General features: G+C 43.4%; 1 protein-coding gene across 11 annotated transcripts in view; it reads left to right on the top strand.

The window, feature by feature from the left end:
- The window catches only part of FBRSL1 (fibrosin like 1), an 866,837-nt gene that overhangs the window by 237,075 nt on the left and 602,417 nt on the right, over window positions 1–27,345 (top strand). For all 11 annotated transcript variants that reach the window (XM_075012787.1, XM_075012779.1, XM_075012788.1 and 8 more), the window contains exon 2: window positions 11,020–11,220. In XM_075012787.1, coding sequence (XP_074868888.1) covers window positions 11,020–11,220 — 201 coding nt within the window. The remainder of the gene's footprint in view (window positions 1–11,019; window positions 11,221–27,345) is intronic.

Here is a 27,345-nt window from a genome sequence, read left to right as displayed (position 1 = left end):
CGGCAAATGAATGGGGCACTGTGGAGGAAGTTTGAAGTGTTGCTGTTGTGCCTACCTTCTGGGCTTCTGACCTGAAATTTTTCGTAAGGGCTGAATACATGGAGCTCCTCCTGAGACCCACCTGCTCTCATCAGTGAGACTTCCGGGGAGTACACTCCTCATCCTCTGAGTACCTATGAACTGGCAGTGCAGCTAGGAGCTGAAGCAAGCACTGTCAAAGGCAGGCTCCTCTGTGCATCCTTTATGCATCATTTAAACCAGCCAGGTTGATCTCATGGTGCTGACCGAAAGCAGCATGGTCCCAAACAGGCTCTTCTGAACTGGGAAAAGTGAGCAGGTTGGCCTTGTGGTACCTGGTGAATGGAGGTCTCTTTTAGCACTCTTTAGACTGTGAGAGCTGGGCTGGCTGGTCTCGCCATATGCCTCATTTCATCCACCTGGAAATGGGGCTCTCTGGCTTCCCTTCAATCATTTCAGCTCCCTTGCTCTCTGACACGCTTTTCACTGACAGTAATTCTGTGAGTGCTCGTCAGGCATTTACTGCCATCACTAGAGGAATTACTGATGGCTTAAAATGGGATCATTTCCTTTCTGATGGACAGCGAGCACCTGTGGGAGTTTTAATAGCTGTATGGTGTGCCTGTCAGTAGTAGCAGGGAAGATGTGTGCAATTCCGCACAGGCTCTGAAACTCTGCCTGGAAGCAAAAGGAGAGAAAAAAATTATCCTCCCCATCCCCCCGCATCATTAAAAATTGGCCCCTGTATTGAGGAATGTGGCAGAAAAGAAGGGTCATCTCAACCATGGGTGATTTTTATCACACCATGTATATATATGAAGGAACAGAAGTTATACCACGAATACAGTTGTTGCTGCAGAGATGGGTTTGATTTTTATCTTTTATGGAAGTTACTGTCTTTAACACAGTATATTTTCTTCATGTCAGGTACTGAGATAATACCACAAGCTGTGCTGCTTAGGCAGAGAAGAAGGGAGCAAGCAGGGGTGGGGGGGAAAGGGAAGCATTTGTGACAAATGCCAGTCACATGAACTCACGTGTGTGGTATAAGATCTCAATACACTTAGCCAGGCATGCGCAAATTTAATAAATATTCTCAGAAGGGTAGCCGTGTTCGTCTGTAGTGTCACAAAAAAAAAAAAAAGGCGGCACCTTAAAGACTAACAATTTATTAGGTAATGAGCTTTGGAGAGTAAAACCCACTTTTTCAGATTGGAGTAGACATTTAGAATCCAGGGTTTATATAGTTGGGTGCAGGGAGAAGGGAGAAAATAGGGGAGGGTCACCTGTGAGTAAGAGGACCAGTGAAGGAAGTAAATTAAGTGGGATGTGTGCCATTCTTGCAAATATCAAAGGTGCGGAATGCCCTTGTAACACGTAAAATAATTGAGATCTCTGTTAGGCCTTAGGTTAAATGTGGCACACTTGCAAATGAATTCCAATTTAGATGTCTCCCTCTGTAGTCCTGTGCTAAAATCTTTTTGTAGAAGAATGACTACTGTCAAATCCTTTATTAAATGTGTAAGGAGGTTAAAGTGTTCCCCTGTAGGCTTGTGTGTATGCCAGTTCTTGATGTTGGATTTATGTCCATTCATCCTTTGGCACAGACATTGTCCAGTTTATCCAGCATACTTGGCAGACGGCATTGCTGTGAGATCGCGCCAGTTACAAAGAAAAGTTTATTTTACTTCTGTAGTGTACTACTCAAACTACATTATGTGGTAGATGTTTTGCCATTTTCAAAGGGCGAAATCTTCTTGGCATGTCTTCAGTGTCAGCAAGAAAGTGGTTAACTCGTGGGAAGCATAGTGGATATCAGCCCCTTAAGGCCATAGGAGCATAGCTTGAGAGGCCGTTCCTACTAGCATCTGTGTCCAGAGCAAGCAGATGAAGCAAAAATAAAATAACTGAATTAGTCATTGGACGAGAGGAAGATTATTCTGGGAAATCTTGGCCAGGAGGAGGGGGGTACAGGAAAATCCTAGCCAAAGTGTTTGGGGTTATTAGAACCATCTGGACAGTGTGACAAGAGAAGTTAGTTGACAGGGAATAACTAAAAAGGAGGCTTGGAACTCAATCTAAGGAAGGAGGTGCTGAGGCTGTCTCTACTTAACACATGCTACAGTGATACGGATCAGCACCACAGCTGTGCTGTTGTTGTGCTATGTTGTAGTGTAGACATTTGCAACTGCCCTTGAAGAGTTATTTCAAACCCCTGAGCAAGGGAGCTAAGTTGACACAAGTTTTAAGTGTAGCTGGGGCCTCAGAGGGAGGACTTAGCAGGGATACGCACAGCCCCAGGTAAGAGCTCTGGGAAACTCCTGAACCTGAGGGAAATGTCAACAGATCAGGGAGACCAGGACTGGATAAATGGTCCCAAGAAGGACAACTGTGAATCCTACACCAGAGGGGTGAGCAGAAAGAGATAGTTTGAGGAGTTGAATAGACCTTATTTATGACTGAATTACTTCCAAGAATCTGAAGGGAAATGGGGCAGGAGACTGCTAACCTGCAAGGGAGTGTGCTTCGAAACTGCATAGGTGCAGAAAACCTAACGTGTCAGTAGAGTATGCAGCAGTTTGCTTTTCAGCTTCCCACTGGTAAATAGGAACCCAGTCTCTGCTAATAAATGACTGTTTTCATTATGCTGGTTTCTGTGGTTTTTAAGCTAAAGCTTGTATTAAACCTGCAAACCACTGATGGCTTCAAATGGTTTACCCTTTCCAAGGTTGTCTGTCAGGCAGACATCTTATTCTTGAGTCCAACATTACAGACACAGCAATTAAAGCATGAATTAGTCTGGACTGTGTCATCTGGCAGGGTGAAATTGTAGTCCTGGATTAAACAAGCAAGGATTTCACTTGCATTTGTTTTAATTGATATTGATTGCATTGCCTGAATCGAGGGTCAAACTGACAGTGCCTGTTCAAATCCAGCCTGCTCTCCTTTAAAGCTAGAAGTGCCTTGGCCGAACTTCCCCCTCCCTGAATATTGCAGCCTGTGGATTCCAACAGCCTGCTTCCCAAATTGTCCTGATTAGATTTTGAGCATTGTGACTCTAAGCCAGGGGTTGGCAACTAAAGTAGCAAGAAGAGCCAATTTTTCCACTGTGGTAAAAAAAAAAATCAATAAATCAAGACAGTCCTTAATAATGTCATACCACACTTTCTGTTCCTGTTTTAAGAAAAATGCACACACAGCAATTAGTAATAGGATACATGTTTACTGCAGAACATTCACAAACCTTTTACATATTCTATTTCCTCACACTTTATGTATGTTTGTATCATTTTCTTCGTCACTTCTGAACCTTCTCTCTCTCTCTCTCTCTCTGGAGGGCGCTAGGGGGAGTTACCCGACATTCCGAGATCACGTATTGTTTGCTATTTAGATATGAATTGTTCCTCTTTGGGCTTTGAGACATTCATCGTTTAGCAAAGATAATCAGATCTTTTTTATTTTTATTTTTATTTTTATTTTGACTGTGCAATTATCATGTTGGGACCCACAAAGAATGCCGTAAAGAGTCGCATGTGGCTCCAGAGCCATGAGTTGCAGACCCCTGCTCTAGGCTTTACTTGCTTCTGGCCTGGCAGACAGATCAGCTTTTCAATAAGCTGTTGCTATGCCTAACTTCCTGCCTTGGGCGTACCTTGCTAGTATCCTCCTCCTCCTCCCTGATTTCCCTACCTTTGCAGTCTGTCCAAAGTAGGGCTTTCAAAAATCTCTTCCTTTCTCGCTGCTTAAAAATATGACTTCCACCTTCATTCTCTTTATTCATTGTCTTTTTTTTTTTTTAATCACAGCAAACTGCAGCTCATTGTCCTCACCTTCAAGGCTCTTCATAATCATCTCACTCCAGCCTAAATCTCTGCTTTAGTTACCTCCTCCTCAGACCCTACAGTCTTCCCCCTTGCTCTGAACTTACTACTTCCTTCATCTCCTCACTGTGTTGACTTCGCATTACCTTTTGTGCTGGCGGCTGTTTTTGGAACAGTCTCCTGCGCCTTATCTGCCAAAGGCCCTTATTTCATATAGCCTCACTTAAATCTCCTTGCCAATATTTTCCATTTGAATGGATAGCTCCTGTGTTACTTTTATCCATCTGAAATGGATTGGAGGCTTCTCTTGGTAGGGACCTCATCATCTGTACATTTATAAAGTGCTCTATGTACTTAGAAAGCTCATAAATACTAAGTCGTAACAATAATGAGTAACAGACTGTGTATATTGTAATACACTGCTTAGTTCCCACAGAGATGGCAGCGTTAGAAACATCCATGACAGAGCAATATATTTCATATCTGGGGACCAGTTGTTTTCCCAGCATTTTTCGCAAACAGTCATAACAGAATGACCACTACTTAAGCAACAACCCTAAAAGAAGGGGGTTCAGAACTTAGGGTGGTGACCAGTCCTTTGCTCCTTGTTCTGGGTTTCAGGCACACTACATAGACACAAAGAAGCATAGAAGGGAGCAGTTTTTCCACATTTCTCTTGAGTAAATACTCTTGTTTAATCACAGGAGCTCATGTTCCATGTTCCGTAGCCAAAGCAATAGCTGCTGTAATGCAGAGTCTGGGAAGTGATGGTAGAGCGAGATCCTGCAGACACGTGATCTCTTAAAGGTGTGGTTTCTAAACTATGGGCCGCAACCTGAAGAAGGGTCATGACATCAGCAGGTAGGTCGTGATTCCAACTGACCTGACAGCTCAAATGCAAACACATTCAGGCCAGTGCTTCAAAATGTCATGCACCATATGTGTGAGGCCATGTGTAAAGCATGTAGGTCTACGGAAAGGCAGCATTTGATTCAACCTGTAGCTATGAGTCTAGTGATGACGATATGGGATCATGTGAATCCATAAGTCTCATAATAGTTTGGCCACCATTGTCCTAGGAGCTGTGGGGACATTCGGATGATAAGGGAAATGTAATTAGCTATTGGCTTTGCTTTTCAAGATTTGCAACTTTTGCCATGCATGAAAACAAGGGCTTTTCTACGCTACAGAACTGTGGCCAGTATATTAATCTTGACAGCTCCCTTGTGTGGCTGGAGTGAAAGCTGGCAGTATGACAGGGTGCCGGGCAAAGGGTTGCAAATCCAGCCCTCTGTCATGCCCACTCTTCATTAGAAGAACAAATTACAGTGGGCTGGAGATAACCTGGCCCTAATTGGGGAACCAGGAACAGCTACTATCTAATTATCCTGGTGCTGTCTGAAAGCCTCAGAGGAAGTCAGGAGAAAGGGAGTAGAAGCAGTCAGACAGCTCTCCTCTCCCTCCTGCCTGCGTATGGTGATGGGATAGATATAATAGTGAAATAGTGGTGGGAACATGCTTGTAAATAAACTGCAGAGTGGTTACTGAATCCAGGGTGTCCAAGTGGCTTTGTGTACTGAGACACGGACAGAGCCAAGATGGCCCTGTTATACCTCCCTCACAAACAACATTGGTGATGCCTCTAGAAGAGTGTTATTTTCCCCCCACTTCTTGCTACGACAGCCATATTGTCACTACTCTGCAGTGCAGACCAGGCCTTAGTAATGTTAAATGCTGCAAGGAAGGTAAGAGTAGTTAAAACTTGGTACAGTAGTTTGCTCATTGGCGTGCTAAATCCAGGCCAGCATTGTGAGTTCAATCCTTGAGGGGGCCATTTAGGGATCTGGAGCAAATAGATTTAAAAAAAAAAAAAAGCGGGGGGGATGGTGCTTGTTCCTGCCAAGAGGTCAGGGGACTGGACTTGATGACCTCCCAAGGTCCCTTCCAGCTCGAAGAGGTGTGTGTGTGTATCATTCGGTATTCTCTATCCCCAGCATGTCAGATGATTTTTGTCATAGCTGTGTTTCTGGTACTTCTCCTGTGGTCCTCTCACATGAAGGATATTCCCAGCCCCCGCCTTTCTGGCACTCTCTGAAATTTCAAAGAGCAGGGTAAACTAGGAGGATTAAGAGAAAATTTGTGCCTGAGTTGAGCAAATACACGGTGATAATACCAGCTTGTGGAAAGCTGTGGATGAGAGTTTCCAAGCCAAGGACCTCTAGGACTGATTGTTCCTTTTTGGTCAAGCAGGTGCCGCTGTGCATAAATCTCCAGTGTGTTTTCCACCATCCATTTAATTGTCATAAGGATATAATAAATGGCATGTGTGGTGAAGCATTAGCCTATAAACGTATGTAGTTTTTATATAGTAATAAGTGTGCACATATCCAGCTATCTCTCTTACACATATTTACGGAAACAGAAATAGTATATAGGTTATTTCCTCCAGTCCACCCCTCTCCAAAGCTCCATTCCCAGCAGAACACTCCTGCCTCAGGTAGCCCTAATCCCCATCAAAACAGCTCTCTGCAACAGCTGAAGTAAACAGCTGCACCTTGCAGCGTGACACAATGGTTAATAGACCTCAACTCTTTGGGCACATCTATACAGCAAAGTTATTTTGAAATAATTTTGGGAGTGTCTGCACAATGCAACTGCTATTTTGAAATACTTTCAAAACAGTGGGTGGCTTAGTTCAAATTTGGTAAATCTCATCGGGCTTGTCTATGCTACTCAAAATTTTGAGGAGTAAAGGGACTTTGAAGTTGCCCTGGCACTTTGAAGTTCCAGCGGGTAAGCCACGGCTAGAGGCGTGCCGGTACTTCGAAGTTCAAACTTCGAAGTTGCTGCGGGGGTGAATTTGCTTTATGAAGTGCTGCATATCCATGGCAGCACTTCATTAGTAAACTCCTGACACCCTAATTACCCTCCTTCCTTTGAAGGAAGGTGGTAGTGTAGACAAGCCCGTTGTGAAAGAAATAGCGCCTATTCTAAAACAGATATTTCAGAATGAGGGCTGTATCGACAGGGTATAGGTGCTATTTCCAAATAAACTATTCCGGAATAGTTTATTCCAAAATAATTCTTCTGTTTAGATATAGCATTTCAGATTAGAGGCCTTCAGGGGCTCTAATCTGAAATAGGCTCTATTGTGTAGACACACTATTTTGGAGTAAGTTTTGCTTATTCTGGGGCTTCCCAGTAGCGTAGACGCATTATTCTGGAATAGTTTATTCTGGAATGGTAACTCCGGAACAGGCTATTCCAGAGTAACTTTGCTAGGTAGACATACCCTTTTAGACCACAAAGGAAGGATCTGGTTCAAAACCCAAGAGCCACATGGGGGTGGTTTATAATCAGCTCTCTCTCATCATGACTGCAGGGCACCATGAGGTGAGAGGTAGCTTTCAAGTGAGAATATCCTTTGCCATTGTGGGTCCAAGCCAACACATGACATTCAATCCAGAAGCCATAGGCAGCCACGCTAGCCTGTGGAACATTGGTCTTGTGTATTGCAGCCACTGGGAAGCACTGCTTCCTAGCAGTTGAATGGAAATGTGTTTTTGTGTGGTCTGTTGCAACGGTCCCTCAGTATGCACCCAGGCTTTGTGATAATAACCACCTACACTTGAACATGGAGGAGTGCACACCCTTACTTAAATAATGATTAGCTCTCTGGGTGTTGCTGGTGTCTTCCTGTGCAGCAAGGTTTTTCCGCCTGTGCATTATAAAGCCAGGTGGACAGGTGATACCTGGGCAGGCCTCTGGTCACAGAACACACAGGAGAAGCAATGGCGGAAGAAGCCAATCTTCAGCAGTGCCTCCTCTGCTAAGTGCAGATAAGAGCTCTCTGCTCACCAGCACAGGGAGACAGAGGCAAGAATCCCACTTTCCTTCTGCTAGTTGCAAACCATGTGTCTGGGCCAAGTGGGAGAGAGAAAGAGAGACATGCACCAGTTCTCTCCAATATGGCAAGTAGGGGAAGGTAGAGGTTGAGCTGCGGGAGTCTTCAGGAATGGTCAGAACAGGCTTAGGAAGAGGGGAGTTCTTGAGTGCTAAGACCCACTGGAGCCATTGCCTCTCTTTGCTTCTTATACCTGCCACCAGTGTTCCTGGGTTAACTAGTATTCTTCTCCAGAAGGAAAAATAGTCTTCAAATCCTGGCTTGTGGCTGACAAAACTGAGATCCAAAACTGAGATCCTTGGCTCTGCCATGTGTGCTGAGCCTATGGTCGAGGTTCTCAACCCCTCAGGTTTTTACTTGTATTTTCTTCCTAAGAAAATTGGGTGTAGGTCCCAGGGTCTAAGTCACAATGCACCTTAATTCATTAACCTTTGTAAAACGCTTGGGGGCAAATGTATTATTTCTATGGGTTTGATCCAGTTGTGATGGCATCCCCTGAAATAATTTCACTCTCAGTTCTTTGCTGGAACAATCCGCACATCTCAGAACAAAATTTTAAATTGCCAGGATGTGAACTTCACATGAAATCATTCACCAGTCTAAGTGTATGGGAAAGTTTTGTAAACCTAACAGAACTTGTCAGTGAATGCAAACTGAACAATAAGGGGGAATTTTTCAAAGGCACAAGTAGCAGTGACAGTGCCGTCAAAAAATCTCCCCATAAATTCATACTAAAAGCTGACCCAGACAAGTTTCCAGTGGCTTTTGTTTCTAATATTTTGCATGGCTGTCTGAGCATCAGTTGACTAGCAGGGCAATGTAATTTCCAGTTATTTTACTTTTTGATTAGTTACCAGAGCTTAAAAAGTCTATTTCTGTCTTAGCAACATCCCAGCAAGTAGGAGGGTGTGACCTTCTCAAGTGGCACCGCAAACTGTTGCTTTACAGAGAGATATTGAAACTGAAAACCTGAGATAAAGTCCTAGTTTTACCATTCACAGAGAATCACCATTTTCCTGGTGCTCTCTACATACTTACAGGCTTTGTGATCCATATACATTTTGCTCTGCACTCCTAGGGGACATTGCTGATTTTTTTACAGCTTGCTCTTTAGTGTGATGTGCACTTAGCGATATTAACAGTTAATGGGTAAACAGGTAAGCCTCATCCGAAATGGATAAAGCTTACTGGCTACTGGCTAACTGATAGGCATCGGAGCAGCCCCCCACCCAATGTGGGCAAGGAGCTTCTCCAGCCTCATGGAGCCTACAGCAGGCAAAGGCGCTCCAGTGTGGCTAGAACAGACCTGGTCCATGGCAGGCCTAGGAGCACTGTGGGTGGGAGATGCTCCAGCCAGGCTGGAGCAGCTGTGGTCTGTGGAGGGGGGCAAGGGGCACTACAGCACAGCTGCCCCCCCCCAATTCATTGGTTAACTGGTTAAATTTAAAGTTTAACCAGTGTAAAAGGGGCTAGTGGCATCTCCTCAACCCACCCACACCCACACCCCCTTTAAAATCTCATTTCATTAGTTAACTGGTTAAACGTTAAAGTCCCTCCATTATTTTCCCAGGCATTGAGGCAAGGCTGGCAGGTCTATAGCTCCCTGGATTGTTCTCCTTTCCTTTTTTAAAGATGGGCACTACGTTTGCCTTTTTCCAGTCATCCGCGATCTCTCCTGATCACCAAGAGTCTTCAAGAATAACGGCCAAAGGTTCAGCAATGACCTCTGCCTCGGGTGCATTAAATCCAGACCCAGTATGAATGTTGGTGGAGTGATTGTGACGGAGTCAAAAGCTGTGGCCCGTGCATTTGAAAAGAGAGACTTTTTCTGTCAGAAGTTTACACGTTTTGGCATGAGTAGAGGTTTGAATGAATCTCTTAATCTGATTCAGTTATTAGAACATAGGAAAAATGAATAGGGAATGTGAATCCTCAAAGCATTTGAGAGAATTAGGCCAGGTCTACACTAGGCATTAAACTCATTTGTAGATATGCAATTCTTGCTATGGCAGTTGAGTAGCTAGAACTGATGTATCTACCATCAACTTACCTGACCGTCCTCACTGAAGGAGGTAGATGGGAGAAACTCTCCCATTAACCTCTCTTAGTCCTTACAATACTCAACATAAGAACATTGGAAAGGCCATACTGGGTCAGATCAAAGGTCCGTCCAGCCCAGCATTCTGTCTGCTGACAGTGGCTGATGCCAGGTTCCCCAGAGTGAGTGAACCAAATAGGTAACAATCTCTCTCCTGCCATCCATCTATAGGCTCTGACAAACAGAGGCTAGGGACACCATTCCTTACCCATTCTAATTAATAGCCATTCCTGGACTAACAGCCATGAATTTATCCAGCTCTCTTTACAGCCCTCTTGTAGTCCTAACTGTGGAGCATTGTGCAATACATATGGGACACCTCTGGAGGCCAATGAAGTCGATGTAAATAATTGCCATTTCCACACTATCATGATCCAACCTTTTAAATTCAAACTTGGTGCTATGCTGACTTGCTTTGTAAGTGTAATAATATCAACCTTAGTGCTCCCTAAAATCAACCTAATGGCATTCACAGTGAAGACAGTGGCATAGTAAAATTGAGCTAACTGCCTTATAATCAACTTTATAATGTAGTTTAGACATAGCCTTTGTTTGATTACACACCCCTCCAATGTCTTCAATGCTTTACCTTCAAGGTATGCACTCTGGCCCTAAGTCAGGAGGGTACTTATGCACATACATAACTTGAGCCACATACTTAAATCCCTTTGACTTGTGTCCCTATAAAGGAAAGCACATTGATATTTGGCAAAGTTATTTTCGCAGCAAGGAGATTTTTGAAGTCAGAGCCTGTATGCTTTATTCAGCTCACAATTTACTTTGTCACTGGCTATGATACATAATGATTAACGCTGAGGAAACCTTACAGAGCTTACTTGTGAGATGTTTTGATGTTGAGTGAAGTGCGGCTTTTGAATTAGTCAGAAGTGAACTTGTCATAACTAGTTCTCTGAAGTTGTTACCCACGTAGCCTGGGGAAACTTCATCCCACTCAAATCTAATTTTTGTTTGTATTGCATAGGACTCAATTGCTCATTTTCAGCTTCTTTCTTAAAAGAACGTCCAATTTTATTTTTTATTTAGTGTTTAGATCTCTTTAAAACCTAATGGCAGGTGTGACCCCACTGTGCTAGATGATGTGCAAACATATAACAAACTCTACTGCTTACCTGAAGAGCTTCAGGGTGCTTTATTCTCTAATATTTTCCTCTCCACAGAAGGACATGTCATTGAAGCCTCAAGAGCGAAAGGAAAAATGGGAGAGGCATCCAGGAAAGAAACCCCGAGAATCTGAAAACTACGTATCCGCTGAGCCTAGTGAAAATGGCCATAATAATGATGCTGGGAGCTCTGAGAGAGAGGCGGAACGAGGCAAAGAGAGGGTGAAGAAGAAACACCCCTTGAAGATATCCAAGCAGGTAGGCAAATTCTGTCTCCTTGGAAGTGACTGTGCCTTGGAGATAGGTGGCTGTCTTCTTTTTGCTGATTGAAATCCGTTTACATGTCTGTTTAGAAACATCCTGGCTAATTGTACTGGGCTCAGTAATATCCCCTGCCTGGATTTTAGTCAAATGAGTAGACTGACATGGTAGGATATTCCATTGGCTAAAACTAAAAAGCAAATGCACAGTGAGAGAGGCAGTTACCTTAGGAAGGAGCAAACTACCCCGTAATTCTGCCTCTCCATCAGAGTCTCAGAGTGAGTGACACACAGCTATTGTGCATGTTTGTGAGTCAACTCAGCCATCTTCACTGGTGCCTGTGACTGGGGAATGCAGGGTTGTTAATGGGTGTCTGAGGAGCACTGGCAAATATGACTCCAATGTGTACATCACGAATCAAATCCCTCTGCACCCTGCCAAACAGTGACTTAAGACTGAGGACGGAGCTAGAGGATTTAAATAATGAAAATAGAGACAAAAAAAGGGTTGGTTCCTTCCTTCCCATGCCACTTACAGTGCCCTTGTGCATTTGCAGCTGGGCAGGGCATTGAAACAGTCTAGTAGTGGCGGTCGAATTGTTGTAGTCACCCTGAAAGTCACAAGCATGAGGAAGATGGCCTCAAAAGCTCTTGTCTGAATTGGTGTGCGTCTTCAGGTGAAGAGAGTAACTCTGGGGGGATTCTGCATCAGTGCGTGTGTGCAGAATTCATGGCTCCAGCAGATTTCTTTGCTTTCCCGCAGAAAAATGACTTCTGATGGGGAAGTAAAGGGAAATCCCAACAGCAGTCATGAGTCCTTCCCCAGCAGTGCAGAGAGGTCAGTTTGCGCAACCAGTCATGGGTATATAAGAGAGAGGGGGGTATTCTGTGCTTCCTGGGTATACAGACGTGGAGGGACAGGCCTTGGAGTAGTTCTGAGGAGGCTGGTGTGCGGGAGGCTCTGTCCCCTCAGGCAGAGCAGAATTTAACTGCCTGGCTGTTTAGTAAAGTGTTGCCATTCATTGTTCTTAGTGAATTCCCCCAGTGGTGTAAAACAGGTATAAAAATATTCCAGAAAATGGAGCTTTTTCAAAGAAGCAAGATAAGCCTTCCTTTCTGTGGGTGGGGATTTTGCATGTGTCTTAGATGACAGCAAAGGTTTAGTTTCTGTAGTCACTGGAAGTATTTTAATTGAATTATAGATTTTTAAGGACAAGAAAGGATCATTATGGTAATGGAACCTAGTCGCCTGCATGATGTACACCACGGAACTTCCTCTGGTGACTTCTGCATTGAGCCCAGTCATTTGTGGTTTAACTAGAGCATACTCTTTTGAAAGACGCTGCACCAGATCTTGAGTTAGTCATGTCTACAATACAAGCTGACAGCGGCACAGTCACATTGGTACAGCTCCTGTAGCTGCATTGTGCCGGCAGGACAGAGCTCTCCTGTTGACGTAATAAAACCATCTCAATGAGAGGCTTGAATGTGCTGCCAGCATAGCACTTATGCCAGGAAAACTTCTGTCTCTCGGGGTGTGAGGTTTTTCACATCCCTGGGTGACAAAAGTTTTGCCAGCACAGGCACTAATGCAGATCTGACAGACAGTTTACCTTGTAAGCTTGTTCTGATGGTGAATTACGCTCCTTGTTAAAAATGGTGACTTTTCTGTTTGTGTTTTGATTTTAAAAATGGATTGTTGTTAGGGAGGAGGGAGTAACTCACAACAAATGACTTAACTGACAAATTTAGCTTTTTTTGTTTGTGTTTTGCTTGTGAACGTTTTGGCTGCAAATCAATTTCCTTCAGTGAGATTGGTGAGGATGTTTTTGCAGGTTTAGAACACTCTCTGAAGTTGTCACAAACACTGTACGTCCAGGATTCGTTCAGTATGCTGTATGAAAAAATTGAGCAGAGTGACTTATTTATGATGTCTCAGATTAGTCACATAGTATTGTTTTGATTCACTAGCAGGGTAAGCGTGCAGTCATGTCCACTCCAACTGCTCAACATGTGTGAATGTAAACTTCATTTCCCGCAGATACGTGCATTTTACACTTGAAATTGGCTTTCTGTGAATATTTGTGCCAGTAAAATACTTTGTTCAGATATTCGTGGAAAATGAGTGCATAATTATACCTAAGCTTGTTCTCTCTTACTGGTGTTTTTCATTCTAACCCTTTTAATTGTGCAGAAATGTTTCTGCTAAACATTCATGTGGGTGGCACCAAGTGTTCACACACTGGTTAAAATTACATAACTGGATTGTTTTTTGAAACCTAAGCTAGAATTCTATCAGTTCAGTGCTGTTTAGGTAATGTCACTCATACTTGAAATGTAGTAGGCATCAGCCTTCCCTGTGCTGAGCATTTGACTGACGACCCAGAAGAGATTCAAATGCCACCTTTCTGATTGGCAGAGTGCTCAAATCTGGCAACATGTGTTTTTGGTGGTGGTGCACATCCACACATGCCCTGGTGCGTGTAACAAAATTTATTCTGCCCATGGATGGAAAACATTAGAGGGAATGTAGGCAGGCAGCGAGGCTAGTGGTTCAGTAATGATCACTCCTCCCTCTGAGTCAGTAATGAATCAATGCCTCAACACTGTGTACTGAAGAATGGAGTTGCCATCTTTTAAATGAAATGTAAAAGCAAGATTTCTGACATTTGTGGTCCATAAGGCTCTTCTGGCACTTTCTGAGAAATCCTGAAGGTAATAGACCCTGGTGTGCTGGCCAAATTCCAGTTTTAGTGCTTACATTCTGCTTCCTGCATTTATCCTCATGTTTCCCTCATTACATAGTGAATAATGAAGACATATCCAAAGTTACCTGCCTTTTCTGCTGGCTGATAGTGTGGTTAGCATTGATATGAAACAGTAGTATCTCCCATATTCCCTACCCCACCCCAATTATCTGTACATCTTTTCTTGGTTCATTGTCTACATTGGGTTAGTCTACATTAGAAAAATAAGTTGATTTCAGATACGCAATTCTAGCTATGGCAGTTGCGTAGCTAGAATTGAAATATTGGAAATCGACTTACCTGAATGAATTAAGGAAGGTTGATGGGAGTGTTTCCCCCATCGACCCCTCCCCTTACTCCATGCTGTCACGTGGGGTGTCGCTATCGTGGGGTCGACTGCCAATCCCTGAGAAACTGATTTTGCATGTCTTTACCAAGTATAGAGCTGCCCTGAGTCTCTTCTACTATTCTGTAGGTGGAAGTAACAAACTTTACAAAGGAGCAGGGAGGTTACATGGAGAGAGCACAACCATACCTTTAAGGAGTGACCCATTAAAGTACAATTAGCTGTTGGAGCCAGTTCAGAGTTCAGTGTAATCTCAGTATGGTGCACACGGGTGTTTAAGGCCATAGAGATAAGTGCATATTGCAGATACCATCTGTATTCATTCTGTTTAATGACTAATGACTCGATTAGATCAACAGTGCTTTGCTCAGGTGTGAGAAGTAAAACCATTTTTCCCTTAGCACAATCATTTTGAAATTTATATTCAATTATGCTTTTTTTTTTTATAACCCTGCTTGCTTTTTCTGCACATTTTATAGCCATGAAATTCACATGCAGGTCTAATATCCTCCAAGTTCAGGGCTGTTATGTTTCAAATCCATTATAGAAGTAACTTAATTTAATTTGTGCCATGCTTTTGGGGTGGTTAGGATGTGAGTTTCCACTCTGTTCTCTTCCCTAATTTCATAAATTTACTGTAACTAACACTAATTGTATTTACGTATATTTTTATTTAAGACACTGCTGGCCTACTCAAAGCCTTCCACTCACGCTCTCTCCTGTTCTCTCTGTTAAGCTATTGAATTTTCATCCTTTCTGTGAAGCCTCCTTTAATAAATCAAATTGGGCATTATAATTATGGTGCTCTGCTAATCCTTGGAGAGAGGTGCAAAGTGGTAAGCTGATTTGATTGCCAGGTTGTCTCGTTTGTTTAGGAAATTAGATTAATGCTTCACTTTTATTCAACAAAGAAAATATCCAAACTCCTATTTACCTCTGACTATTTTGCTCTTGCGGGATGGAGAAACAGGGGCTTATAGAGATGATCTGTGTTTTCCAAACCCGCACCCACCATTGTGTGGAGTGCTTTAAAAGCGTTCACATCCTGCAGTAACCATATACAGCGAATGCAGGTCAGTGGGGGCATTTGGAATGACACAGGAATGGTTAGCCAAAGATCTACATGGCTGTGGATTTCTTCGGTTGTTCTCTTTCCTTCTCCTCCCTTCCCCTGGAAGGTGTTTTGTTTTGTTTTTGTTTCTTTATAGCAGGGATGATTCATCAATCTGTTGGTTTAAGACAGCAGTGTCAGAACAGTTGCTCTCTGAATGGTGCTGATGAAATCTTTGGGAATCATACTGTAGCCTCAGGGATATCTAAAGAATTGAGGTATTGTCTACAAACACAACAAACTTTTCATAGGGCTAGAACCCTCACACAGCAGCATCTTCTTCCCCAAAAGCCGGATCCAGGCAGTGCAGGAACAAGAAGACTTGTCCCTATTTCCTTTTCCTCTCAGCCTCTCCTCTTCCCTGTTCTTCCATCTGTGTCCCTGCTGATGAGAATGGAGAACAGTGTTATCTGTAAGCTGAGCACTTGGGCAGCCATCCTGGAGAGGTTCAAATGCCACCCAGCTGATTAGCAGAGTACTCCCCAGCCAGCAGCATGCGTTTCTACTTGTAGTGCATACCCACATGTGCCTCAGTTTACATCATAAGATTTATTCCACATGTGGATGAAAAAAGTTAGAGGGAACGTTACTGGGGAAGCACATTACACTGCAAGCAAAGGCATTGGAAATTAAAAGGTCTGTTAAGATGTCTAGCGCCTCCCCCACTCTGTTCTTTTACAATGAGACTGGATGAAGCATGAGAAACATAACCATTGTGGCTTGCATCATTCATGTTGATAGGCTGTTCTGTAGCCCCAGAGATTTCCTCTAAGAAAGATTCTTAGTATTTAATCTGAAAACTGTCTATCTTTATTTTTGGTTTGTTAGTCTATGTTATGCCCCTTGCACTGTGCTAAAGGATATTTTCCCTCTCCTTTTTCCCTATGAGGTGTCCAGAACTCATCATCTTCATCAATAATCATGGGCTCAGCTCCTGTTGATGTCTGATGCCTCTCTCGCTATTTCCTTCTGTCTTTCCCTGTCCAGTGTGGAGTGGCTTAGTTTCTGTAGACTAGCTCCACACCAATCTACTACATCATCTACCCATTCTCTGTGGGGTCTGCCTCTCCCATTCAAGCCGTCCATTATGCAGAATACCAGGGTCTTGATTCTGTGTTCGTCGTTCATTCTGCAAATATGCCCAAATAGCTGTAGCTTCCATTTTTTATAACCTTCTGCAGCAGGTTCTCTTTCAGCTGTATCTTCCTATATCATTCCTCATTGGTGACCTTCTGCATCCATCCTATTCTCAGAATTTGAACGCCAATATTCTTCTTTTCCAATCTTTCGTTATCACCCATGGCTCACATCCATACAAAATGCTATTGAATACACGTTTTCGAGACACTCAGCTTTGTTCCTAAGCTAATCACTTTGCTTTTCCAGATCTTATCCATTGCCTTCAAACTCACTCTTGCTTTCACTATTCTAGATGCTATTTCCTTCTTACAGTCTAGATCATAGGTTACATTGCTCCCCCAGATATGTAAACTTCTCTACATTTTCTAGTTCAATACCACCTACACTGATCTTCCTTCCTATTTTCTTTATCTCCAAATACCATTGGTTTTGTTTTATTGATGTTCAAACTCAGTCCATGCCGCTTCCCTTCTTTGTTTAGCACCTGCACTGTTCTCACTAGCTTCTCCTCATCTTCCTCAATGATAACTAACCTCAAGTTGTTAATTCTTTTCCCGTGCACAGATATCCCTTCTACCTTTTCCTTGATCTTTTCTATCGCTCTCTGCAGATGTGCAATGATGATACTTGACGATATTGGATCTCCTTATCTTGTACCTCTACTCGTTTTAAACCAACTTCCCAACTCCCCTCATGTTCTCACCACTGCCGCCTCATTGTCGCTGTTATCCTTCAACAGCTGTATCAGTTTGGTATCCTCTCTGTACAACTCCAACACCGCCCAAGTCACTTTCTGAGCTGTAGTGTCAAATGCCTTTTGAAAATCGATGAAGCAAGTGTTATACGTTCTTGTTCTTTTGTCAAGCTTTCTCCGCTATCAGTCTTAGTGCCAATATCTGCTGTATGGTATTTCTATCTTTTCTGAACCCCGCTTGCTTGTCTGCTATATGTTCTTCTATTTGCAATCTTAGTCTCTCCATCAGTGTCATCATCAGCACCTTACCTAGATGATTTCTTAGGGTAATTGTTCTGTAGTTCTTGCACTCCAATGGACTTCCTTTCTTGTGTATTGTCACTAGCATGGATCTTGTCCATTCCTTAGGGTCTTTCCCTTCTTTCCATGTTGTATTACATAGTTTCCTGAATCATGCTTTTTCCACCATATCTGATCATCTCTCCCGTGATCTTATCATTTCCAGGGCTCTTGTTGTTCTTTAGTCGTTTCACTGCTTTTTCTACTCCCTCCTTCGAAATATCACTCTCGCCCTCGATGGAGATATCTCTTTCACTTCTTCAATCAGTCTCTCTGAGACACTGAGGTCCAACTGTGCTTTGTATAGTTTGGTGCAATATCTTGTCCATTGCTGCACAATCTTCTCCCTGTTCATGAGCACTTCTTCGTTCTCATCTTTGATCACCATCTGCTTCAGTTGCCATTTCCTATTAGTATTCCTAACTGTCTTATACACCTCCCTGGTCTTACATTCACCGTAATACCTCTCTATATCTTCATGTTGCTCCTCTAACCATTTCTCCTTATCCTTTCTGGGTGCTTTTCTTACAGCATTGCATTTCACCCTATATTGCTGTTCCGCCATCTCGAAAATATCTCTTCTGATCTTCAACACTCTCTTCTCTTGAACCAACCTCAGTATCTCCTGAGTAAATCCACTTCTTATTGATCTTCTCTTCTTCTGGAACAGTCTGCTCAATTGCCTCTTCTATAGCGGTGGCTGTCCCTGCGACTGTCTTATCTAGGTCCTTCTCTGTGGCGATATTCTTAATCGTCTCTTTGAGCACTGCTCTGTATGCATTCCCTGTTTGTTCCTCACATAGCCTTGCCATGTCTCTTCTTTTCTTAAACTGTCTTACGTTTTCTTTTGAGTTTTATCTTGATGTTTGTGATCACTAGACTGTGGTCTGAGTCTTTATCCTTGGAAAGTTCACCACTGCTGAACTGATGTTATCCATCTTCTTATCAAAATCACATCTATCATGTCCTTGGACTTCCCGTCATTCGATTGCCACGTCCACTTCCTTACAGTCCTTTTGTTGGAATCTCGTGTTGCAGATCACCATCTTGTGCTCTATAGCGAACTCTAGTAGTTTCTCACCTCATTTGTTTCTTTGTCCATATCCAAACCTTCCCATGACTTTCTCGCAACCGTCATTATCTGTTCCAACCTTCGCATTCCAATCTTCTCCGATGATGAACACATCTTTCTTTGGTATCTCCTCTACTGTCTTTATCACGTCTTTATAGAATAGCCCAGTCTCTTCCTCTGTACTGTCCAACGTGGGTGCATACATCTGAATGACTGAGATGCTGAATGGTTTTGATTCGAATCTCGCTACCATCATTCTTCCGCTCACCCGTTTGAATCCTAATAATGCTCTTCTAGCTGTTTTGCTAAGCAGGACTCCGACTTCTGCTTCATGCTTCATTTCATTTCCTGACCAGATGACTTTGCAACCACAAATCTCTCCTGATGCCATCAATGCATCTCTGCCAGTCCAAGTATATGACATTGGTCTCTCTCCATCTCCTTCCAAAGCAGCTCTAATTTTCCATTTGCCCACAGTGTTCAGATGTTCCATGTTCCAATGGATAGCATATGTGTTAGTTGTAATTTTCTTTGGGTTGTCAACTCATCGACCCAACCCTGATCCCTTGATTGGTATCACGGACCTTGTTTTTCCAGGCAACGTCCAAGTCGGCGTCTTTTATCATTTAGTTGTACTGGCACCAGATTTAATTTTTATTGTTGTTTGACGGTCAGCGTGTTGACACTCATCTGACCAACCCTCCTTCTTCATCCAGGCTTGGGACTGGCGTGGAGCTTGCAGAGGCTTCATGGTGGAGTGCCCAGAACTGATCACCGTTAACACAGCCGCTCTTGTGCCAACCAGCATCACCCAGGGGCGCTCTATATGCTGCCCAGAGTTGTGCTGATCTTTTGTGCTACTGCATCACATTGCCAGAAAGTTAGCAGAAAAGAATTTGTGTTGCTAAAAGTTAGCTAGCCCCAAGCTCTGTGGGCAGGCAGGTCAGAAGCAGCATGTTGTGTTGAATATGTTTATTATGTGCTGCTGTAGTGACAATGGAATACTGTTCAGCAAGCAGCCATTCAGCCTGGAGCTTACCATTTTTCACCTCTTCCTTCCCTTTTACTCTCATTATGTAAATGTCCCAAATGAGATGGCTTCAGGAGAAGCTGATTAGAGAAAAAAGAGGTTTCCATAAACATCTTTTGTGTGGATATAGTGCTTACGAGTGCTGCTTGGCTGGAACCCTCTCGGCAGCTGAAATTCCCATTGTCCATGGAGTAAATGCAGCGTGGTCTATGACAGGGGCAGGCAAAATTTTCGTGTTGGGTCCCACCTTTCATTCCTGCAATTAGCAAGGCCTCCCAACCTGTCTAATGCAATCCAAACTGACAGAGATTTTGGCTATGTTTATATGGACAACAAAAAATATTTCAGGATGTGTAGGAAAACAAGTATGTGCAATGTAAAATCATTATCAATTGGTATATAAATCTGAATAAACATAGATAAAAATACATTTCAGCATTTTTAATTAGATGAATCAACCTGTGACCCAGCAGCTGATTCTGTTGAGTGCCCCTTACAAAATTTTGCACCCCATGGAGGAGGCTTGCCCCCCTGCTTTGCGCACCCCTGCTGTATGAGACTGTAGACTTCCCCATGCTGTGTGAGTCTGTGTGAGTTCACTCTGTCTTTGAGGGACCTGTGGGGCTGGGGAAAGTGGGTTTAATCTCCATATCCCAGTTCATATCTGCCCTGTGAAATGAGATTGCAGATCTAGCATGGCAGTAAATGCACTTTGTCCAAGAGGCTCTTGCTGGAGTAAAACTTCTAAATGAGTTTCACCTGTATTTTTATTTACTTACTTGTTTAAATTACTTGTAGGCTTTTCGTGGTGCTCGTTATCTTAGTATTTCATGCGCATTAATTAATAGGCTACTATATAACCATTAGGTAGTACCTGTGTCCAGTCCCAGCTGACCTGGGTACATCTGAACAGAAGACTGAGAGGTGAAGGATGCTCTGTATTACCATTAGGTCCCTGGCCAATGGCAGTGACACAGTAAACCCTCAATGTAACGGACTAATCGGGGGAGGGGTACCTATTGATGCTGAAAGTCCATTAAATTGGAGGGTTTACTTGTACTATTAGCCATAGTCCCCCTCTCCCCCCGCAAATAATTCCAGAGCTGCCGCCACTGCTGGAGCCACCACTTCTGGAGAAGCTGCTGCAGCTGGAGCTGCCATGAACTCCTCCCAGCAGGGGTGGGGTGCTTATGCGAATGCTGCCTGCCCCTTACGCACCCCGCACCTGGTGGGAGGAGCGTATGGTGGCTCCTGTGGCAGTGGCAGCACCAGCCACTCAGGCAGCTCCTCCAGCTGTGGTGGCTCCTGCTGCTGCTTCTGCAGCTGCTCTGGCAGTTCCAGTCGCAGCAACTTCTGCTGCCTCTCTGGTGGCTCCTCCAGCAGTAACAGCTCTTGCAGTCACTCTGGCGACTCACCGCAGTTAACTTTCTTTGGAGCGGAAGGGGCAGACATCCACTCTTCCTGGTGCCTGCTAAATTGGGGTCTGCTGAATTGAGGGTTGACTGCATGTGCAAACAGATAACATATGATACAAATTGTTTACCAATATGCTTGGTGCTCAGACCATATTCCCAACCTCTCTCTTTTCTGTGTTGCTGACAACATAAAGATATTCTCCCCCTGCCGCCCTGCCCCCTGAGTTCACTGGATTTGAACAGTGAAATTAGACAGATCAGCGTCTTTGTTTCTTGGCGGTCTCACCTTTTTATTTAGCTGATTCTGTTGTTTGTTTCCACAGAACGTTAAAGAAAAAGGAAAAACAGTTCTGGTATCCTCTTGCAGTAAAACATTTCTGTTTGTATTCGGGCTTCTAAAAATGAGGGTCCACTTTGTGGTGGTGGTGGAGGTTCTAAGTATGGAAGTGTAAATTTTGGGCTTAAAACTAATTGGCAGCATCTCTTAACATATGCATTTGTGATTTTGTTTAATTTGTTCCCTGTTAGCCATAGACAGACTGGGCTTTGGTTAAACTGCCTGGAAATGTCCAGGGTGGTAGTCTGAGTTTACAATCTTGATTCCCTTAAGCTTGTGCCAAGGAGAGGAAAAAGCACTTGGGGATTGATCCTGTAAGGTACAGACTACTCTGACCCTGACACATCAGAAGACTGAATGTGTTTACTTTTAATCATGGGAACCATCCCACTGACTTCAAAGCGCTTAATGAGGATGCAGAGCAGGGGGACCCTGTCACAGGGGAATTTGATTGATGGACCTTAGTTCAGGTTGATAGCTGGTACACTATGAAGCCACAGATGGTCTTCTCTTATTCTCTAGTAGTAATCTGCAAGTACAGAGAGTTCCCAGCTGCCTGTGGAACCACTGGGGAGGCCCAGCTCAAAGTACTGAAACGGGCCATACACTATTTAGTCATTAGGTTTGCTAATCCAAGTCCTAAAATCAGGCTAATTTCAGTCAGTAGCAATCTGTTTGCACTGTTAGGAACTAATTTAAAAATCCACTTTAAGTCCTGGTTATGCACTTTGTGTTGCGTTTTCTGCTTCGAAGTGCAGGGAAGCTATGGGCAGAGCACAGCAGTGGCAGTAGGGAAAAAATCCGTTGTAAATAAATGCTGCATGTTTATTTTCCAACTCGAATGTGACCAGGGTAAAGAAGTGATGTTATTCGAAAAGAATTTAGCTGGTAGTTTTAAAGATTCTTGAAGTCTGTGTGGAGGATAAAGTTCCTCTATTTCACAAAGAGCAGCGTCGCTTGTCTGATGTATCTTTAAATGCATTACAAACCTTAAACAATTAAGGGGCATTGAGAAGAGAAACTTCATCCATTGCAGAAATGCAGCTACGTCGTCTGTGGAAAGCAGAAAATGTCTTAACAGATTTCTGTAATGCCGCATATCAGGACAGAGAGAGAGTGGGGAGTGTGGTGAGGGTGGGGAAAGGCACCGTATCCACTAGAAACAACCAGGGGATTTAAGGAGGCAGAGTGCAGTTACCTGAGTTAACATGTAGGCAGGGCTTCGAGGTTAGACAATAATCAATATTTCAAATGTTTCCAAATAAAATTTGAAGTACAAATCAGACGTTTTGAGTTAGCTGTTGCGTGAGAGGGATTTTTTCTTGAAGTGGGGGTTCTGTGCAGCACCCCCCCGCCCCAAACCACTCAAATTTTAAACCACCCACCCATCCTCTGGGCCGTGTGTTTCATCTGGCATGATGTACACTGAGAGGAAGGATTACCTTGCAATTAAGAAACAAAATTGAGGATCAAGAGACTTGAATCCCATTCCCAGTTTGCTGTGTATCCTGAGTTCCACTCCGTTCTCAAAATGTCACCAGTGACTTCAGCAGGTTCCAGATCAGGCAATTAGGCTGTGCCTGGGGTTGTTGGATTGCTCCTACCAGCAGCAGTATCAGTGTTAGCTCTAGCGTAGAGAGGGTTCCAGATGCCTCTGTCATTTTAACATGCCTGCAGCATCAAACCTTGCTTAGAGCAGCTCAGGAGAGCACAGGCATTAAGATGCAACATCCGGTCTATTTTGGTTGTCCCAGTGCGACCTGTGGTGGAGCTCAAATATCTCTAAATTATTATTTCTAGCATAAGCAAGATCTTCAGCTCCAATTGTTTCCTCCTACATAAAGCAAAAATGGTTTGCACACAGCAGTGTCACAGTGGTGAGTGTAATAATCTAAATACCTAGCAATACCTCCCAGATGTTGGTGAGCTGAACACACAGGAGAAAGGATCATTTTTTCATAGGTCTGTGCTGCGGGGGGGGGCAATGTCAAACCAAGTTATACATCTCCCTCTATGTGAATAGTGTAGCTGGAGTTGACATAACTTAGTTTGACTTACCCCTGAGGGGGTCTGTGGGGAATACTCTCCTGTTGACTTCCCGTACTCCTCACAACCCCAATGGGGTTGACGGGAGTGCAAGCAATCGTTAATTTAGCACATCCCCACTAGACCCACTAAATCGACCTCTGGGAGATCCCGCTGTAGAGCATCAACCTCCTGTAAGTGTAGACAAGCCCATAGAAGCAACACTCCTGTGCCAGCATCCCTTCCTCAGAACATCTGTCTCCCGAGTCTCCCAGCAAGGCCATTGGCAATGCCCAGGAAAACATGACTTGACAGTCCCATTATGTCCAGAGTAAAAAATCAAACTGAACAGAGGACTGGTAGACAAACAACTTACAGAGCCTTCTGTATATACACAAAGAGAGCACAAGGTGCTTTTCACGTTGCCTCTAGCTTTTCTGTATAGTCATTAGCTGGTCAGTAGAGACCACAGATAGGTCATGATAGGTTAAATATAGACTCGGTCTTGGAGCAGAATATGTAGTTGATTGCTAAGTAGATGTGAATGAGTCTCATTACAATGGTTTATTTGAAATTAAGGGAGAGAGGAAATTTCATTGCTAACAACTTTTATGGCATCAGACTCCATAAAAAGGTGGTTGGTGGTCATTGCTTACATTGTTATAAGAGAAGAGCTAAATGGTTTGTAATTTAGAGAAGTGAATTTAATTACAGGAAGTAATTTACAGAAAGCTGTAGCTGCTTATATATGTCTCTGTTGTATTTAATTGGTTAGCACATTGCAAAAGTCCAATTTAGTTTTTCTTTTCAAAATACTTGTATTCGCTTTGGGAATAGGGGAAGATAGAGGTCAGAAGTGATGCTTTGAAATATAGGAAAGGGAAAAGCAGCCACTACACCTGTGGCGTTCTCTTCCATCTTGGTCCTCATTCAATACCCTTCATTGGAAAGGACCATCGTGACTTCACCAGTTCCAGTGACACTGCATGCTGGCAGCTGGTCCACTGTGCAGAGCTACCAGGCTAAGCTTTTGCAGGCTAGGTATGCAGCAGACCACAGGTGCTATTGCAGCCTGGAAGCCAAGGAGTTAACCTGTAGTAGCAGGGCTACTTGCATCCTCCTCCTGGGTTGGCAGGGAGGGAGATTCTAGCACAGACTTACTCTTTGATTCACTGGCCCTCAAACTTAGAGTGCTTTCAGCAAAGTCGTTGGTATACTAGGGATGAAATTCCTTAGGAACAGCTAATTGTAACTTGTCTATTCTTATAGCTTCTTGGGCTTTGAACATGATACAGAAACAAATAAGCCTCAGAAAAATAATGGGTAAAATGTGGTTCTTTAATTTGTGCGTAGCTTTAATTCCAGTTGACCCTCAGGTTCTTTGTACACAAAATAAACATCAGTGTCTCCAGGGCAGTACAGCCTGTCTTGGTTTTTATACCACGCGGTTCACTGGGATAAATGACCCATCTGTCCTTCTCTGATCTTTAGTAGTAGGTTTACCTTCTCTGATCTGAGCTCAGGAAACAAACCAAAAAGCTACAGTGCTAGATGGGTCACTGCTGAGAGAGAATTAAATACATTATTCTAAAGCACTGCGAGTTGTTACTCTAAACAAGCAGAACAAACTGCACTGGTTTCTTCATAACCAGTGTTCCCCCTGTCTAGTTCAGTGCATCATGAATTACAGCAGAAGCGGCAGTGGTTTCCAGTTCTTGTGTAAAGCCTTTTCATGATGTTGTCCAATTCGTCTGGGTTTTCTTGTGGAAATATATCAGAGATGATGCTGTTTTCCATCTTGCAGTGGCACTACCCTCACAGAGGGCCGCCTCAGGCTGTTCTTGCAAACGCCTCCTCCCTGGCTCTTGTTCTCTCTGCATTGATTCCTCAGGGGGCTGGTTTTCAGACTGCTAACTGATGGATGGTTTGCCTGAGCTGCTGAGAATATGCAGAGCTTCAGTAAGCACATCTTTGATTTGAAGACATCCCTTAGGTGAAACAAGCGCTTCTTCTTCTGTGATCCGTCAATCCTGGGTACTTGTAGTTGTGGGGTTGGTGGCAACTGGATGGCCAAGGGCTATTTATTTGGCTCACCCAACATATGAAGCCCTTGGCATTTCCTCTGCAATATTGTTTAATAGAGGAAGTTTAAAAGCTATAATAAAATCACCAAGAAGTTTAGAGTGATTCCAGTCTTGCAGGTGGAGGGACTCCTGAGGGATAGTCATCATATAGTTAATGGAGAGAGGAAATTGGCCTGAAGATATTGAACATAGCCTCTTTGCTTTTAAAGTCCTAAATTGATTTTCAGGCTTTTTTGTTAGATGGGTCAGACTTTGGAATTAATTTGTTCATAAAAATGAAGCCCACCCAGAAGAATATTTCCAATGCTCATCAGTGTTCCCTCTAAGCTTAGCAAGTGGGCAGCTGCCAGGAGAGATTCCAGTGCCACCTAGCTGATTACCAGAGCACCCACAGTCGCCCACAGCCAGTAGCATGTGTTTCTCCTGGTGGTGCACCTCTGCACATGCCTTGGTGCACATAACAAAAGTTATTCTGCCCATGGATGGGAAAAACCGAGAGGGAATACTGGTGCTTAGTGCTAGGAATGGGACATATAAACTCCAGCTGTCAATGAGTGTTTGTCTGCTTTGTTCTTGTGTCCCTGTGTTGAAAAATGACCCCCTGAGAGTTGCCGTATGTGCACAGCCTTTTAGTACCATCATCTTTCTCCCAGTTTCTCACTGATTAGAGATGGTTCCAATAACACAGCGGCATGTCAGTGTTAGCTGCTTGGCTCTCAGTCCAGAACGGTGTTGGCTCAGACAGTCTGGCAGCTAAGGTTAGTTAGTAAATCTTCCTACTTGATCCCTCCTCTCAGGCTCTGCTTTCTACATGGTGGCAGTTCAGGGCAGGGGAGTGAGTGACTGAGGAACACCATTCTTCATCTGCTGTTCAGCTTGTGTGGATGAATGCCGAAGAATAACACGAGTTCCATTTAGTTTTCTCTAATCTTTCCTCTTTTCACCCTTTCCTGACCCTTGGACACTGAGCAGTAAGTGGAAGATAAATTGCCTGTAAGAACAAACCTGACCTACCAAACTCTCTGGTGTGATGTCAATAAAGGAATCCAAGGATGGAGTAAAGCCTACTATTCTGAATGCTATCGACAGTATGAAGCATTGTAATCCTGTAACAAATTCCTCTACTGCAGATAGTATTGCAGCTACTGAAGAGAAGGTGTTGGAGCCTATAACATTGTATTTCTATAGATTCTTCTAATTTCCAATTGATTGTAAATTAATAGTTATAATTTGTCATGACATTGGTTAGCTGTGTTGTCAGTCACATGTCTGGAGTTGAAATGTCAGTTTGTTGGGACATTCCGCAGCGATAGTTCAGCTAGTATCAGATAAATGTATTACTCTGAAGGGAAAGACAGTGACTTATTGTTTTCAATCAAAGTATGCTGCCTCCTCCCCATCATTTATATGGAATAGCTTCTATTCCTAAATGATTTTTTATGGTGCTCACAGAATAACACCAAAGAAATCTCAGTCAGGTTACGGTCATCCCATCTCTTAGTTACTGACTTTATATAAGTTATAACTTACATAAGTTATATGATTTATAGCTGATGTTTTATTTTTCTTTCCTGTATGTGAAGACAAAAATAAAAAGCATCCTGGCCTCTGCTTACCACGCAGCACCCAAGAATAAACCTTATGTACCATCTTTTGCTGTGGGGGGGAATGGGAAGTAGATTCACATAAGCATTAACCTGCTCTTATAAACACAATCAAGGATGATTTTCCCCATCATGTGTTCCTCCTGTTACCATTAGTGGTTAACTGGGCCCTGCCACTA

Source organism: Carettochelys insculpta, chromosome 18 (genome assembly GCF_033958435.1).
Source record: "Carettochelys insculpta isolate YL-2023 chromosome 18, ASM3395843v1, whole genome shotgun sequence".
Classification (NCBI taxonomy): Eukaryota; Metazoa; Chordata; order Testudines; family Carettochelyidae; genus Carettochelys; species Carettochelys insculpta.
Note: the sequence above shows the minus strand (reverse complement) of the source record. Positions and strands in the feature narration are given on the sequence as shown.